Below are 12,870 nucleotides of genomic sequence, written 5' to 3'. Positions count from 1 at the left end.
GGACGGGCACTAGGCAACTGCAGGGAGGAGAAGAACTCACACCCCAACACAGGCAACAGTCTGCATCCGCTCTGAGGGGCCAGCAAAGGAAGCCTCCAAAGGAGAGGGAAGCAGAGGCAATGCCGGGAATGTGGTTGTGCAGGCAGGACATATGGGTCCATTCAGACATCGCAGGAATCAAAACTAGGCCCAGACTCTGGCATGGCGGCCTTTTTTTTTCTCTCTGAGCTCTCACGTTTTCTTCCCTGGTTTCCACTGTTTCTACTTTCTGTTCACAGGCACTGTCTTCTGAGCTGCTGCACACCACTGGGTGTGCCCGGCCACAAGAAATCCTGTGCAGAAGGAAAAGCAAACACAAACGAGGCAACGAATGACAAGGTGTTTCTGCCAAGACAGAGAGGTCTGACACTGGAAGGAGGGACAGACCAAGGCCCATTGCCGTCGAGAAACAACAAAGCCTCCCCAAGAGCTGCCGCCAACACTCACTGACCCAACACGAGTCGCAGGAGCCCCGCCGGCTTCCGAGCAGCCTGCCACCCTCGCTGAGGTGGTGACCAAAGCCAACGCTGCCTCATAAGCGGCATCACTTACGTGCCACACACGCAGGGCCACGGAGAACAGAGGATGGGTTGGCTGTTGGCAGCTTCCCTTTGCAAAGTCAGTTTAAGGAACGCAGGGATACCGGAACATCAATGTGGGCATTCCCATGATACGGTCTCCAACACCCACCACCTTCCCAAACCAGAAGACAACAGCGAGGCAGAGGTGGTCTTCCAGCCAGCAGAAGCCTCACCATCCACGCCAGCACCAGGGCTGGCTATGCGACACTGGTTGGCGTGCGCCTCTGATCCTTCCCCAGCACTTGTGAAAAACAGCCAAGGCCAACTGGCCAGCGGTCTGGCTTTTCCGGCAGACGACATCCCCCAAGCCTGGGGCCGAGGCTTGGGGAGCAAGGAGGTGAGAGTGCCAGGGCAGGGAGGAGGGGGAGCCACTCACACACTCCTGGTGGGGGGTCCACAGCCGGTAACATCTCACACACACCTGCAGTGGACCGCAGCGGCTGACCAGCAGCCCCCTCCCCAGCAGAGCTGCTGTGGATGCTCCAGTGGGCACACAATCTGCCGTCTCCCCCAGCAGCGCAGCTTGGAGGACCCTGAGTGAGGCAATGCAAAGTACCGTGCTGGTGAGGGTGTCCAAGGGCGCAGGGCTCCCCCTGAAAGGGCCCTGAGGGCTGCTGCGCTCTTTAGCAGGAGTCAGCAGAGGGCACCCCAACGAACAGCTCATCCTACCCCGTCCTGAACCATGGCCCGAGCAGAGCCCTGCAGGAGGGCAGCACTCAGACGGCTGGTTCCAGAGGGTCCTCGCGATCAGAAGCGGCGGGCTGCCAGCAGGGAGGGCTGGTCTGAGAGGCCGGCTCACGCCTCTGTGCCTCGGCCCACGCCAATCCTTCCTCCTTCTTACTTGTCAAATCTCGACTGAGCTGCCCACTCTGAGTGGCCTTCCCCCACCCCCGGCACAGACTCTGTTGATGCCCACCGCCCTTAGCCATGCCTCCTTCTCAGGCCTGGGGACCTGCTGAAAGCAGAAAGAACGTCTTGTGGATCTCAGCGTTCCCAACCCCAAGCACAGGGCCTAGAACCCGAAAGACTGAACTCACAGCAGCAGGTTCGTTGAGGTCCCCGCAGCTGAGGACATCAGCTTCCTCCCCAGAAAGTCGGTCACTGCAGCACTATTCACCATCACCGAAGGTGAAAAGGCCCAAATGTCCATCAACCGGTGAGCAACAAACACAATGAAAACCCATTGCCGTCAAGTCAATTCCGACTAACAGCAACTCTATAGACAGAGTAGAACTGCCCCATAGGGTTTCCAAGGAGCACCTTGCAGATTCGAACTGCCGACCTTTTGGTCAGCAGCCCTAGCTCGCCATAGCTCTTAACCACTGCACCACCAGGGTTTCCCTAAACACATGGGGTCCGTCCATACAACAGAGTATCATTTGGCAATAAAAAAGACCAAACTATTGACACACGCGACAACAGGGATGGACTTTAAAATCACATTCAGTGAAAGCAGCCAGCCACAAAAGACCACATACTGTACGAGTCCACTTACACAAAATCTCCAAGGTGCTAATGGATACAAGGTTTCTAAACTTAAGTTAAGCTTAAAATTGGATTGAGGCGATGCTTACACAACTCTGTAATTTTACTAAAACTCACTGAATTTCATAGCTAAAACAAGTAAGCATCAACAAAAGAAAAAACAGATAAACTGGACTTCCATCAAAATTAAAAACTTTTGTGCATCCAGGAACTTTATCAAGAAAATGACTAGCTGACCTGCAGAATGGGAAAAGTATTTGGCAACTTTATACTCTTTAAGGGTTTACTATCCAGGATATACAAAGAGCTCCTACAACTCAACAACAAAAAGACAAACAACCCACTTTAGCCCTTTCATGAACCAATTATTTTCTGCTTTGAATTTTTGTTGATACCATGTATCTTAGGGGAAACCCTGGTGGCCTAGTGGTTAAGTACTACAGCTGCTAAGCAAAAGGTCAGCAGTTCAAATCCACCAGGCGCTCCTTGGAAACTCTGTGGGGCAGTTCTACTCTGTCCTCTAGGGTTGCTACGAGTCGGAATCGACTTGACAGCAACGGGTTTGGCTTTTCGGGTTTTACATATCTTCATTAATGGAAGCATGCTGAATCACTGAGTGTGTCTAAAATCTTGGCAGGCAGTATGGATTTTTTTTCTTGGCCCCTCCCACAAGCCTATCCTAAGTGTTTAGTAGTGCAAATGAAGCACCACTAATTACACCCGAGTCCCCAACAGGGTCTACTGGTACATATGTGTAACAAATAAAATTTTTCAAAATTTCTATTTCTCCTACTGAAAATTCAGACACCCCACACACTACCCTGTAAAAACAGTAATCAGCAGCACACTCCCGTTGTGGCGGCGTGCACTGTCACTGATAAAGCGCTTCCCAATAAACCTTCAGAGACAGAAAAGATACTTTGACCCTAGAGGTAACCGTGAGCAGGAAAGGGTTAAAAATGAGCAAAGGAAATGAACAGACATTTTTCCAAAGAAGATACACAAACAGCCAACAAGCACATGAAAAGATGCTCAATGTCACCAGTCATCAGGGCGACGCAAATCAAAACCACAATGAGATACCACTTCACGCACCCTTTCAAACCAAACCAAACTCTGCCATTCAGATTCCACTCAAAGCGACCCTACAGGACAGAGCAGAGCTGCTCCATAGGGTTTCCAAGAAGCGGCTGATGGATTTGAACTGCCTACCTTTTGGTTAGCTGCCGTAACTCTTAACAATGCACCATCAGGGCTCCAAGTGAAATCAGTCAGTCACAAGAGAACACATATCATACGATCCCAGTAAATGAAATACCTGGAATAGGCAGATGCACCACGGCAGAAAGGAGACCAGTGGTTACCGGGGACTGAGGTGGGGGCACTGAGATTCTGTCTGGGGTGATGAAGAACTTAGACAGTGGTCATGGCTGCACAACACTGTGAATGTAATTAACGTCACTGAATTGTACTTTTAAAATGGTTTAAACGGCAATTTTTTTTTGTTACTTATATTTTACAAGAATAAAATAAAAAAATAAACAAAAGCAAGTAAATGTTTTGGTATACAAATTGCCACGCCTTGAAAATAGGTGGGGCAGTTCTACTCTGTCATACTGAATCCCTATGGGTTGGAATTAACCTGACAATGGGTAAAGCTGTTTAAAAAAAAAAGTCTAGAGATGCCAGCAAGTTAGGTCTCGGGGTCCCTGTAATCGGACTCAGTAACACTCTCCTGAAAGCCAAAGGAAGAGGAAAAACAAATTCATCACCCCCAGCAAACCTCTGCAGAGGCAGCTCCAGCCACTGGATTTCATCTACCTCTCCTGAGCGGAAGACGCCTGCAGGCAGCCTGGTGCCCTGAGCAGTGCTTTCAGCCGCCGAGACTCCCGAGGGAGCAGGGAGCAGGCCTCCCGCTCAGCCGCCATTTACCTGCTGCCACCTGAACCCAGAGCTCTGGACTCCTCCCCACCCGACCTGCCTGCTGCTTTGAGATGAAGAGGAAAGCCACGATGTCAAGGACCAGGCAGTCAGGAGGAGCCACCCGGGGAGCAGGGGGCAGGGGGCAGAGAGCCTGCAGACAGGGTGCCTGCAGGCAGGGTGTGGGCGGTGGGTCCCTACAAACTCACCTGCGCCCCGCCCCGCCAAGGAGGCTGTGCTCCCATCAGTCAGGGTGGGAGGGAGTGCGGCTCCCCTCCTGCCCTCCCAAGGGCTCCAGCCCTCCACGGCCACCCCACCAGGTCAATCACCCCACGTCTCGATTCCACTGACTACACCTGTGGCTGCCAGGCCAAGGAGAGAGCGCTCTGGCCTACAGCAGCAAACAGGGCCAAGCGGGCTGTGTCTTCCCAGGCCACACACGTGGGATCTAGTGGCCGTGCAGACTCTCTGGTGACTACTGACTTCCCAGTGGCCACAGGGAGCACCAGCATTGCAGGAGCCAAGGACTGAAAAGGCTGACCAGGCCCGCAAGAAGCGGTGACCCTTTTCAAGTTAGAAACTGCCCTTAGGTTGCACAACTTAAAGATGTGACCAATGATACCGAACTGTACATGTAGAAACGGCTAAATTGGTGAATGATCTGCTGTGTGTATTTTCACAACAATAAAAAGACAGTAAATAAAAGAACCTGCTGTTTGTAAGAACATGAAATACCCAGGCGCCCACCTCAGTGGTAAGCTCAGGGCCATGCCAAGAAGAGAACATGCAGTGACAGAGATGAGGCGAGGTGCACACCGCAAAGCCTTCTCCCAAAGTCCCAGCACACCCGCAGCCAAGTCCTGACACGCCGCGGCCGCGCAGGCTTCCTGCCGGGACCTCCCTTTCCTCGGGAGCCGGCAAAGCTGGAGATGAGGCTGCTGGCATTACTCAGCAGGCCGCTGGGCGTTTCTCTTTCAGCGACAGGAAGACAGGACTCTGCCTTGCACATCTCTGAGCAGCTCTGCTAAACCGTGACCAGAGGGGGCGCGGTGAGCGCTGTGGGCTGCACAGCCACGCGCAGGCTGCCGTTTCCTGAGGTGCACTAACGCCAAGAAACCCTTCCTTAAAACAAAACAAAACACTTTCAAAGCATGAGAACTGTGCTCCAAAATACCTAGTTAACAACAAACGGTTTGAATTCATAAAAGTACCAAGGAATAATGAAAAAACACCACGGTGCCCCAACTCCTCCAGCGGGAGCCCGGGTAAAGGATCAGCGGCCCAGCACCTAGCGGGCAGGAGCCCACGCCTTGGCACACTGCCGGGGCCCCCAGGGCAGGGGCTGGCTCAGTGGGAAGTCAGCCAGGGTGGGAGCTCAGACTGAGCCGGCGGGGTCTGGAGGTCTCTTGGTATCGTCACACTGGAGAGCAGACTGTGGATAAACCGGCGAAAGGAGCGGAGGCATGGAGGCCCAGGAGGGCCTGAGGAGCACCAGGCCTCGCAGGCCTCATGTCCCATGTCTCCCCAGTGGAAGCAGGATGTGGAGGGAGAGCAGTCCTCGACAAGTGAGAGCCACCCTTTCCAAAAAGGAGAGGGTTCACATTGAAGGAAAGTGAGAGAATTCATGATCCAGAAGGTCCTATATTCGATCCGCTAAACTAAGAAATACATACACAAGGATAACCAGACTCCAGCCCGAGCCCTCTTGTAAAATCTCTTCTGGAGCCGCATGTTCTCCCAGCCAGGCCGCGGCTACCGCGCCTCCCTCCCCAGGGGCCGCCAAAGCAGGAGCTCCAAGCCCCGTCCCTGTCCCTTTCCGCGCTGTTTGCAGCAGCCTGCAGCAGCTTTCCCAGGACCTGAACCCGCCGCCCCACGTCGGGCCCGAGGGGAGGGCTCCTGCTTACCCGGACCAGCCAGGGTAAGCCTGACTTTAGCTAATTGCTGGGTCACAGTGGCGCCCCTAAGCACGACGTCAGTCGGTTTACAGACTGGACAGTGGTCATTTTCCAGCCACCAAGTCCCTGCTACTTATGCAAAGGGGCAGGTCAGAGTCATACACACCACCACTGCCAGCTGCCTCCTCAGCAGCCCAGCCGATAGGGCCGGACCTTCCGAGAGAAAGCCCTGCGGCCCTGACTCGCCGATCCCGAGTTCCTGCCCCGAATCAGCCGCTTTCGGAAGCCAGGTCACCTCCGACAGGTCTGTCCCAGTACACACGCACGCACGCAAGGAAGTGTCTCTGGCTTGGAAGAGTCAGCACGACTCCTTGCTTTTCAATTCCAGGAGCTGCAGGTTTTAAAGGCCGCCTACAAAGGATCTCTCCGCACAGCTCCCCCGGACGGCGACCCCACACAGGTGCCATCGAGTCGACTCTGACTCACGGCAACCCTATGTGTGCAGAGCAGAACTGTGCTCCACATGGTTTTCAATGGCTAATTTTTCAGACGTAGATAAAAAAAACGCCAGGCTTTTTTCCAAGGTCCCTCTGGGTAGACTCGAACCTCCAACCTTTCTGGTTAGCAGATGAGAGTAGAGCCGCCCTCCACAGGGTTTTCGTGGCTGTAATCAGATCTCCAGGCCTTTCTTCCCTGGCACCCGCCGGCTGGGTTTGAACCACCAACCTCGAGCTTAGCAGTGAAGCGCAAACCACTCGTGCCAGCAGGGCCTTCCGCCCTGCAGCAGCCAGCACTCGCCATGTGCCAGTGCCGCGCTGCACATGTTCTACACTAGCTCAGCTGATCCTTCCACCAGACTACACTGCAGGGACTGCAGCTTCCATTTCGCACAAGATGAAGAGGGCTGCGGGCAGGTCCAGAGAGGGGAGGCGGACAGCCAAAGTCACACAGCTGAGAAGCGGCACAGCTGCGACCGGAACCCCGGCCTTCAAGGCAGGCTGCCTCCTCGAGAACCGAGGTTAGCTCCCACCCGTGACAGCGACGGCCCTCCTACCCCAGGGCTGTCTCCTGGTCACCCACACACGCCGACTCCACTCTCCGCCTGTGTCCAGCCCTGCCGTGCTCAGCACTTCTCTGTGGCCGCTCTACTCGTCCCCTTGTGCTGCTTGTCCTCCCTGGCCTCCCCGTGCACTTGGACTTTATGGCACTTGCAGGCAGACAATGTCACCGCCATCTCCTCCGCCACCTGGACAGCACCCGCCGCATCTCCAAACACACTACAGGGGTTGCGGGACACCAAATGTAAACTGTACATCAAACCTCCCACCTCACTCGAGGACTTAACGTCTAGACGAGACTTCCCACTAGCCCAAAACCGACACCAACACCTCCCCAGGCCCGCACCCCAGAGCAGCGCAGCTGAGCGGACCCTGGTTCATGGCAAACCCACGTGTGCCTCCAAACGGTTTCAGTGACTGCTTTTTCAGGGTGGCTACTCAGGCCTTTCTTCCGAGGTCCCTCTGGGTGGATCAAGCCTCCAACCCTTTGCTCAGCAGATGACTGCGTAGCCATGTGCACCCCCCAGGGGCTCTGACCCCACCCCAGGCCTCTGCAGCACGACCCCGGCTCCCCAGGGGCACTACTCAAAAGCACTGGGACAGCAGAAGACAAGGCAGACGACTTCGCTGAGAGGAACTGTCCACCCTGCTTCTCTACAGTCTCCTCCCCAGCTGGCCGAGCACAAGGGCAGGCGGCAGGGGAAGCCGGCCGAGCGGAGCAGCTCCTCCCTACCCTTCCTCCCTCCCGGCGACCAGGCCACCAGCCAGCGACGCCCGGCTTTGAGCGGAAGATGCTCCAGGAGCGGCCGGCGGCTCTGAGGGGAAGGTGCTCCCGGAGGGACCCCGGCTCTAAGGGGAAGGTGCTCCAGGAGCGGCCGGCGGCTCTGAGGGGAAGGTGCTCCAGGAGGGACCCCGGCTCTGAGGGGAAGGTGCTCCAGGAGGGACCCAGGATCTGAGGGGGAAGGTGCTCCCGGAGGGACCCCGGCTCTGAGGGGAAGGTGCTCCCGGAAGGACCCCGGCTCTGAGGGGAAGGTGCTCCCGGAGGAACCCAGGATCTGAGGGCGAAGGTGCTCCCGGAGGGACCCCGGCTCTGAGGGGGAAGGTGCTCCAGGAGCGGCCGGCGGCTCTGAGGGGAAGGTGCTCCCGGAAGGACCCCGGCTCTGAGGGGAAGGTGCTCCAGGAGGGACCCAGGATCTGAGGGGGAAGGTGCTCCAGGAGCGGCCGGCGGCTCTGAGGGGAAGGTGCTCCAGGAGGGACCCCCGCTCAGAGGGGGAGGTGCTCCAGGAAGGACCCCGGCTCTGAGGGAAACGTGCTCCCGGAGGGACCCCGGCTCTGAGGGGAAGGTGCTCCCGGAGAGACCCCGGCTCTGAGGGGAAGGTGCTCCCGGAGAGACCCCGGCTCTGAGGAGAAGGTGCTTCCGGAGGGACCCCGGCTCTGAGAGGAAGGTGCTCCAGGAGCGGCCGCGGCTCTGAGGGGAAGGTGCTCCCGGAGGGACCCCGGCTCTGAGGGGAAGGTGCTTCCGGAGGGACCCCGGCTCTGAGGGGAAGATGCTCCAGGAGCGGCCGGCTGCTCTGAGGAGAAGGTGCTCCAGGAGCGGCCGGCGGCTCTGAGGGGAAGGTGCTGCAGGAGCGGCCGGCGGCTGAGGGGAAAGTGCTCCCGGAGCGGCCGGCGGCTCTGAGGGGAAGGTGTTCCCGGAGCGGCCGGCGGCTCTGAGGGGAAGGTGTTCCCGGAGCGGCCGGCGGCTCTGAGGGGAAGGTGCTCCCGGAGCGGCCGGCGGCTCTGAGGGGAAGGTGCTCCCGGAGCGGCCGGCGGCTCTGAGGGGAAGGTGTTCCCGGAGCGGCCGGCGGCTCTGAGGGGAAGGTGTTCCCGGAGCGGCCGGCGGCTGAGGGGAAAGTGCTCCCGGAGCGGCCGGCGGCTCTGAGGGGAAGGTGCTCCCGGAGCGGCCGGCGGCTCTGAGGGGAAGGTGCTCCCGGAGCGGCCGGCGGCTCTGAGGGGAAGGTGCTCCCGGAGCGGCCGGCGGCTCTGAGGGGAAGGTGTTCCCGGAGCGGCCGGCGGCTCTGAGAGGAAGGTGATCCAGGAGCGGCCCGCGGCGCCCGGCGACCCAGGCGCTCTCTACCCCGCCCGGCCGAGCCCGCGCCGCGTCTCCTGGGCCGGACCTCGAGGGAGCCCCGGTGCCCCCGGCGCCCCGACCTCCTCCCGCCGCCCTCGGCCGGCGCCCGTCCACGCGCCCGCACTCACCCCATGAGCCAGTCCATGGCTGCGCGCCCCGCGCCCGCCCGCCAGCCGGCCGCCCGACACGCTCGGCCCTCAGCCCGCGGCGGCCGGAAGTAAACACTCGCTCGCTTGCTCCTACACGCGCGTGCCGCCCGCCGTCCCGGCCGCCGCCGGAAGTGACGCACCGCGCGCTGCCGCCTGGGAAATGTAGTCCCTGCGGCCCTGCGGCCTCGCCTGCGGCTGCGCCGGAACCGGCACCCCGGCTCTCCCGCTCGGGTCCACGGTTCCCTCGTCCGCTGTGTCCCCTAGTGCCCGGTGTCCCCTCGCGTCCCCGGCTGTCTCCCCGCGTCCCCGGTGTCCCCTAGCTCCCCCGGTCTCCCCTCGCGTCCCCGGTGTCCCCTAGCTCCCCAGGTGTCCTCTAGCTCCCCCGGTATCCCCTAGCTCCCCCGTCTCCCCTAGCTCTCCCGGTGTCCCCTAGCTCCCCCGGTCTCCCCTAGCTCCCCCGGTCTCCCCTCGCGTCCCCGGTCTCCCCTCGCGTCCCCGGTGTCCCCTAGCTCCCCAGGTGTCCTCTAGCTCCCCCGGTATCCCCTAGCTCCCCCGGTGTCCCCTAGCTCCCCCGGTCTCCCCTAGCTCCCCCGGTCTCCCCTAGCTCCCCCGGTCTCCCCTCGCGTCCCCGGTGTCCCCTAGCTCCCCAGGTGTCCTCTAGCTCCCCAGGTGTCCTCTAGCTCCCCCGGTATCCCCTAGCTCCCCCGGTGTCCCCTAGCTCCCCCGGTCTCCCCTCGCGTCCCCGGTGTCCCCTAGCTCCCCCGGTCTCCCCTAGCTCCCCCGTCTCCCCTAGCTCCCCGGTCTCCCCTAGCACCCTGTCTCTCCCCTGCGCCTTGGGTCTCCCTGCCACCCCCCCCCCACCCCCGGCTCCGCTCACGTCCCCCGGTTTCCTCTCACGTCCTTGTCTCCCCTGCGCTCAGGGGTCTCCTCTAAGGCACCGTATCCTCCCTCGCATCCCGGTCCTCTCCTCGAGTTCTCCGTCTCCCCTAGTGCCCGGTCTACACTAAGCTCCAGGGTCTCTGTTCGCACCCTCGGCCTCTCCTAGCCCTCCCCCATCTCTCCCCTCGAGTCTTCGGTCTCCTCTGCACCCCGGGGTCTCCCTTCGCACCCCTGGTTTTCCCTAGAGCCTCGGTTTTCTCCTCACACACACACCCCCGTCTCCCTAGCACCCTGGCTGTCCTCACGCCCTCTGGTCTCCCCTTGCCTCTCCCACCCCCCTCTCCCCCCCACCCAATTCCTTGGTTTCTCCTAGCACCCTGGCTGTCTCCTGGCGCCCTCCCCCCCCCCCCGTCTCCCCTTGCTCCGCCTGGTTTCCCCTAGTGCCCTGTCTCCCCTGCGCTGGGGGATCTACCCTTGCGCCCGGATCTCCCCTCCCCCCGGGTCTCTGCTGGTGCCCCTGGGCCTCCCCTTGTGTCCTCCCTGCGACTTCCGACCCTGTGCGCTGTCTGTCCTGCTGCCACTCTATCTCACAGCCTGGCCCACGGCGGGCACTCACTGGCTACCTGTGAAACAACTGCACTCAGTTCCCCTACCTTAGAAGACGCTGCAAGGAAGGTAGACCTAGAGCGGAGGAGGCTGCACTGCCTGAGCCGCGGAGGCCGTCATCGGTCCCCAGGGTGGGTTGCCTGCCTCGCAGGAGGGTCCCAGCCCGTAGCACACCACCCAGGCGCCTCAGGTTCCTCCTTCAGGAGTGAAGGGCCAGGGGTCCTGCCCAGCCCTGCCCCACCCCAGAGGATGAAGACAGGTACCCAGCTGCCTGGCTCTTACCGGCTTTGTTGCTCTCCTTTCCTGCACTCATCAAAACCGAACTGAGGTGTGTTTGTGTAACTGCCTCTCCCTCTGGACTGTAAGCTCCCTGACACCAGGCCCCTGTCTGTCATCCACACCATTGTCTGCATGCAGAGACTGAGAAATGTGGGCCACCGTTGTCACCAGCTGTCCGTAGACCCAGGCTTCAGGAAAGCAGCAGTGCATACCACTCCCTCCTGTCCAGAGAAATGAACAAGTCCTCCTGTCTTCCCCAGAGAAGGCACATCCTGAGACAGGGCCACCCACCCTCCACCCAGTGTGAGCTCCAGCAGACTGCGAGGGGCGCTATACAGAGGCAAACGGGCCTGGCAGCTGTCAGGGCTGAAAGGAGCCTCAGAGCACAGACAGTTAGGAGACTCTCCCTGGATCCTATAGTATACTGGCCCTGGGTCCAGCTCCTTCACCTCCATTGCTTCCTCCATAACAGGACAGCTCTGCGGCCTGGGGAGGAGAATCCCCTACAGTGCAACGTCACAGGCAGGACATCAGACAGATGACCTCCTCAGGCCGGCTAGACTGCACCAGGGCCAGCTCAGCTCATCCTCAGACAGGGGGAAGCAGCCACTCCTCACACATCCAGGGGAGCCCCCCTGGCCTCATGTGAACTTGTCCCAACCTCCTCCAGGTCCCCTCCTGCCCACCCTGCCTTCTCTGTAGGCCCAGGAGGTTTAAGTACCAGGCAGGGCTCAATGTCGCCACCAACAGAGAGGTTTAAAGTGAAGGAATATATTAATGAGTGTTGGGCAGCCTGCAAATTCCAGGAGAACCAGGCTTCTGAGATCTGCATCCAGTCACGATGCTCTCTGTTCTGAGCCCTCTCCTGTACCTTCCTGCAGTGTGATAGATCACTTTCATGTGGCCTTTCTCACCCTGTACTTGTAACCATGCAAATAAGGTGCTTGTGTCCCGCCAAGAGGATCGAACAGCTTGCTAGTAATGCAAATGAGGTGCATGGTACCCTTGTAGGGATGAGACCACGCAAATAAGGTCTGTGGAACCCTAATGAGATTGGCCACTTTTGCCACCTTGCTAGGCTTAAAATGAGCCACCCCAGAGGCGGACAGGCAGATCTGACTGTCACCAAGAAGAAGAGATGCCAGCGGAGCACATCCTTCGGACTCAGGGTCCGTACCCTGAGAACCTCCCAGACCCAGGAGACAGAGAGAGAGCTGTGACGCTGAAGACGGCAAGAAGCAGCAGCAGAGAAGCAGCAGCAGAGAAGCAGCAGCAGCAGAATCAGGAGACCAGCGAGAGATGGCATAGTGTACTTGCCAGCCCACAGAGTGAGAAATTGAGCGCATTTGGGCAGGAGGTTTGCTGGAGGAGCAGGGTGCCTGTGGGCACATTATCGGTGGAATTAAAGGACTTTGTGACACTTGCCCGAGTAGGGTAGATGCCGAGCTGGCCCGAGAGGCCCGAGGGGCTGATGTCTGAGAGGCCGAGGGCCAGAGAGAGGCCTGCCTGCAGGCATGGCTGACAAGAGGCTGTCCAGATCAAAGAACTGTGTCCTGAACTATAGCTTGTTACTTCCCTAATAAACCTTATAAGTATGGTTTATGAGTTTGTGGCCATTGCAATGAATTATTGAACTCAGCAGAGAAGTAGAGAAAGCTGTGGGAGGGACAGCTGGTGTCAGAATTGATGAAGAGGCTGGTGGGTGGATGTATGTCTGACTTGCACCTCACAGGAATCAGCTTTGGGCTGACGCTGATGGTGATTCTCTTTCCTCCTCGTTAAGTTGGGCGAGGGGCTCAGATGATGCCACCACATCATTTTAGACTTCCTCTGCGGGAGAGGCTGGCATGGGACATGTCCCAACCCCAG

General features: G+C 59.0%; 1 protein-coding gene and 1 long non-coding RNA gene across 4 annotated transcripts in view; one reads left to right on the top strand and one right to left on the bottom strand.

Moving 5' to 3' along the window:
* MOB2 (MOB kinase activator 2) overlaps positions 1-9,350 on the bottom strand; it is a 59,441-nt gene extending 50,091 nt beyond the window's left edge. For all 3 annotated transcript variants that reach the window (XR_007518316.1, XM_049892903.1, XM_049892904.1), the window contains exon 1: positions 9,217-9,350. Coding sequence is in view for 2 of the 3 variants with exons in the window: in XM_049892903.1 (XP_049748860.1) it covers positions 9,217-9,233 (17 nt within the window). In the remaining variant the exon portion in view is untranslated. The remainder of the gene's footprint in view (positions 1-9,216) is intronic.
* On the top strand, positions 7,790-8,545 carry LOC126081212 (uncharacterized). The gene is made up of 3 exons (XR_007518320.1): positions 7,790-7,873; positions 7,977-8,080; positions 8,526-8,545. It is a non-coding gene; the product is annotated as an uncharacterized LOC126081212 (long non-coding RNA).
* Positions 9,351-12,870: the final 3,520 nt, after the last annotated feature.

This window comes from Elephas maximus, chromosome 7 (genome assembly GCF_024166365.1).
Source record: "Elephas maximus indicus isolate mEleMax1 chromosome 7, mEleMax1 primary haplotype, whole genome shotgun sequence".
Taxonomy (NCBI): domain Eukaryota; kingdom Metazoa; phylum Chordata; class Mammalia; order Proboscidea; family Elephantidae; genus Elephas; species Elephas maximus.
Note: the sequence above shows the minus strand (reverse complement) of the source record. Positions and strands in the feature narration are given on the sequence as shown.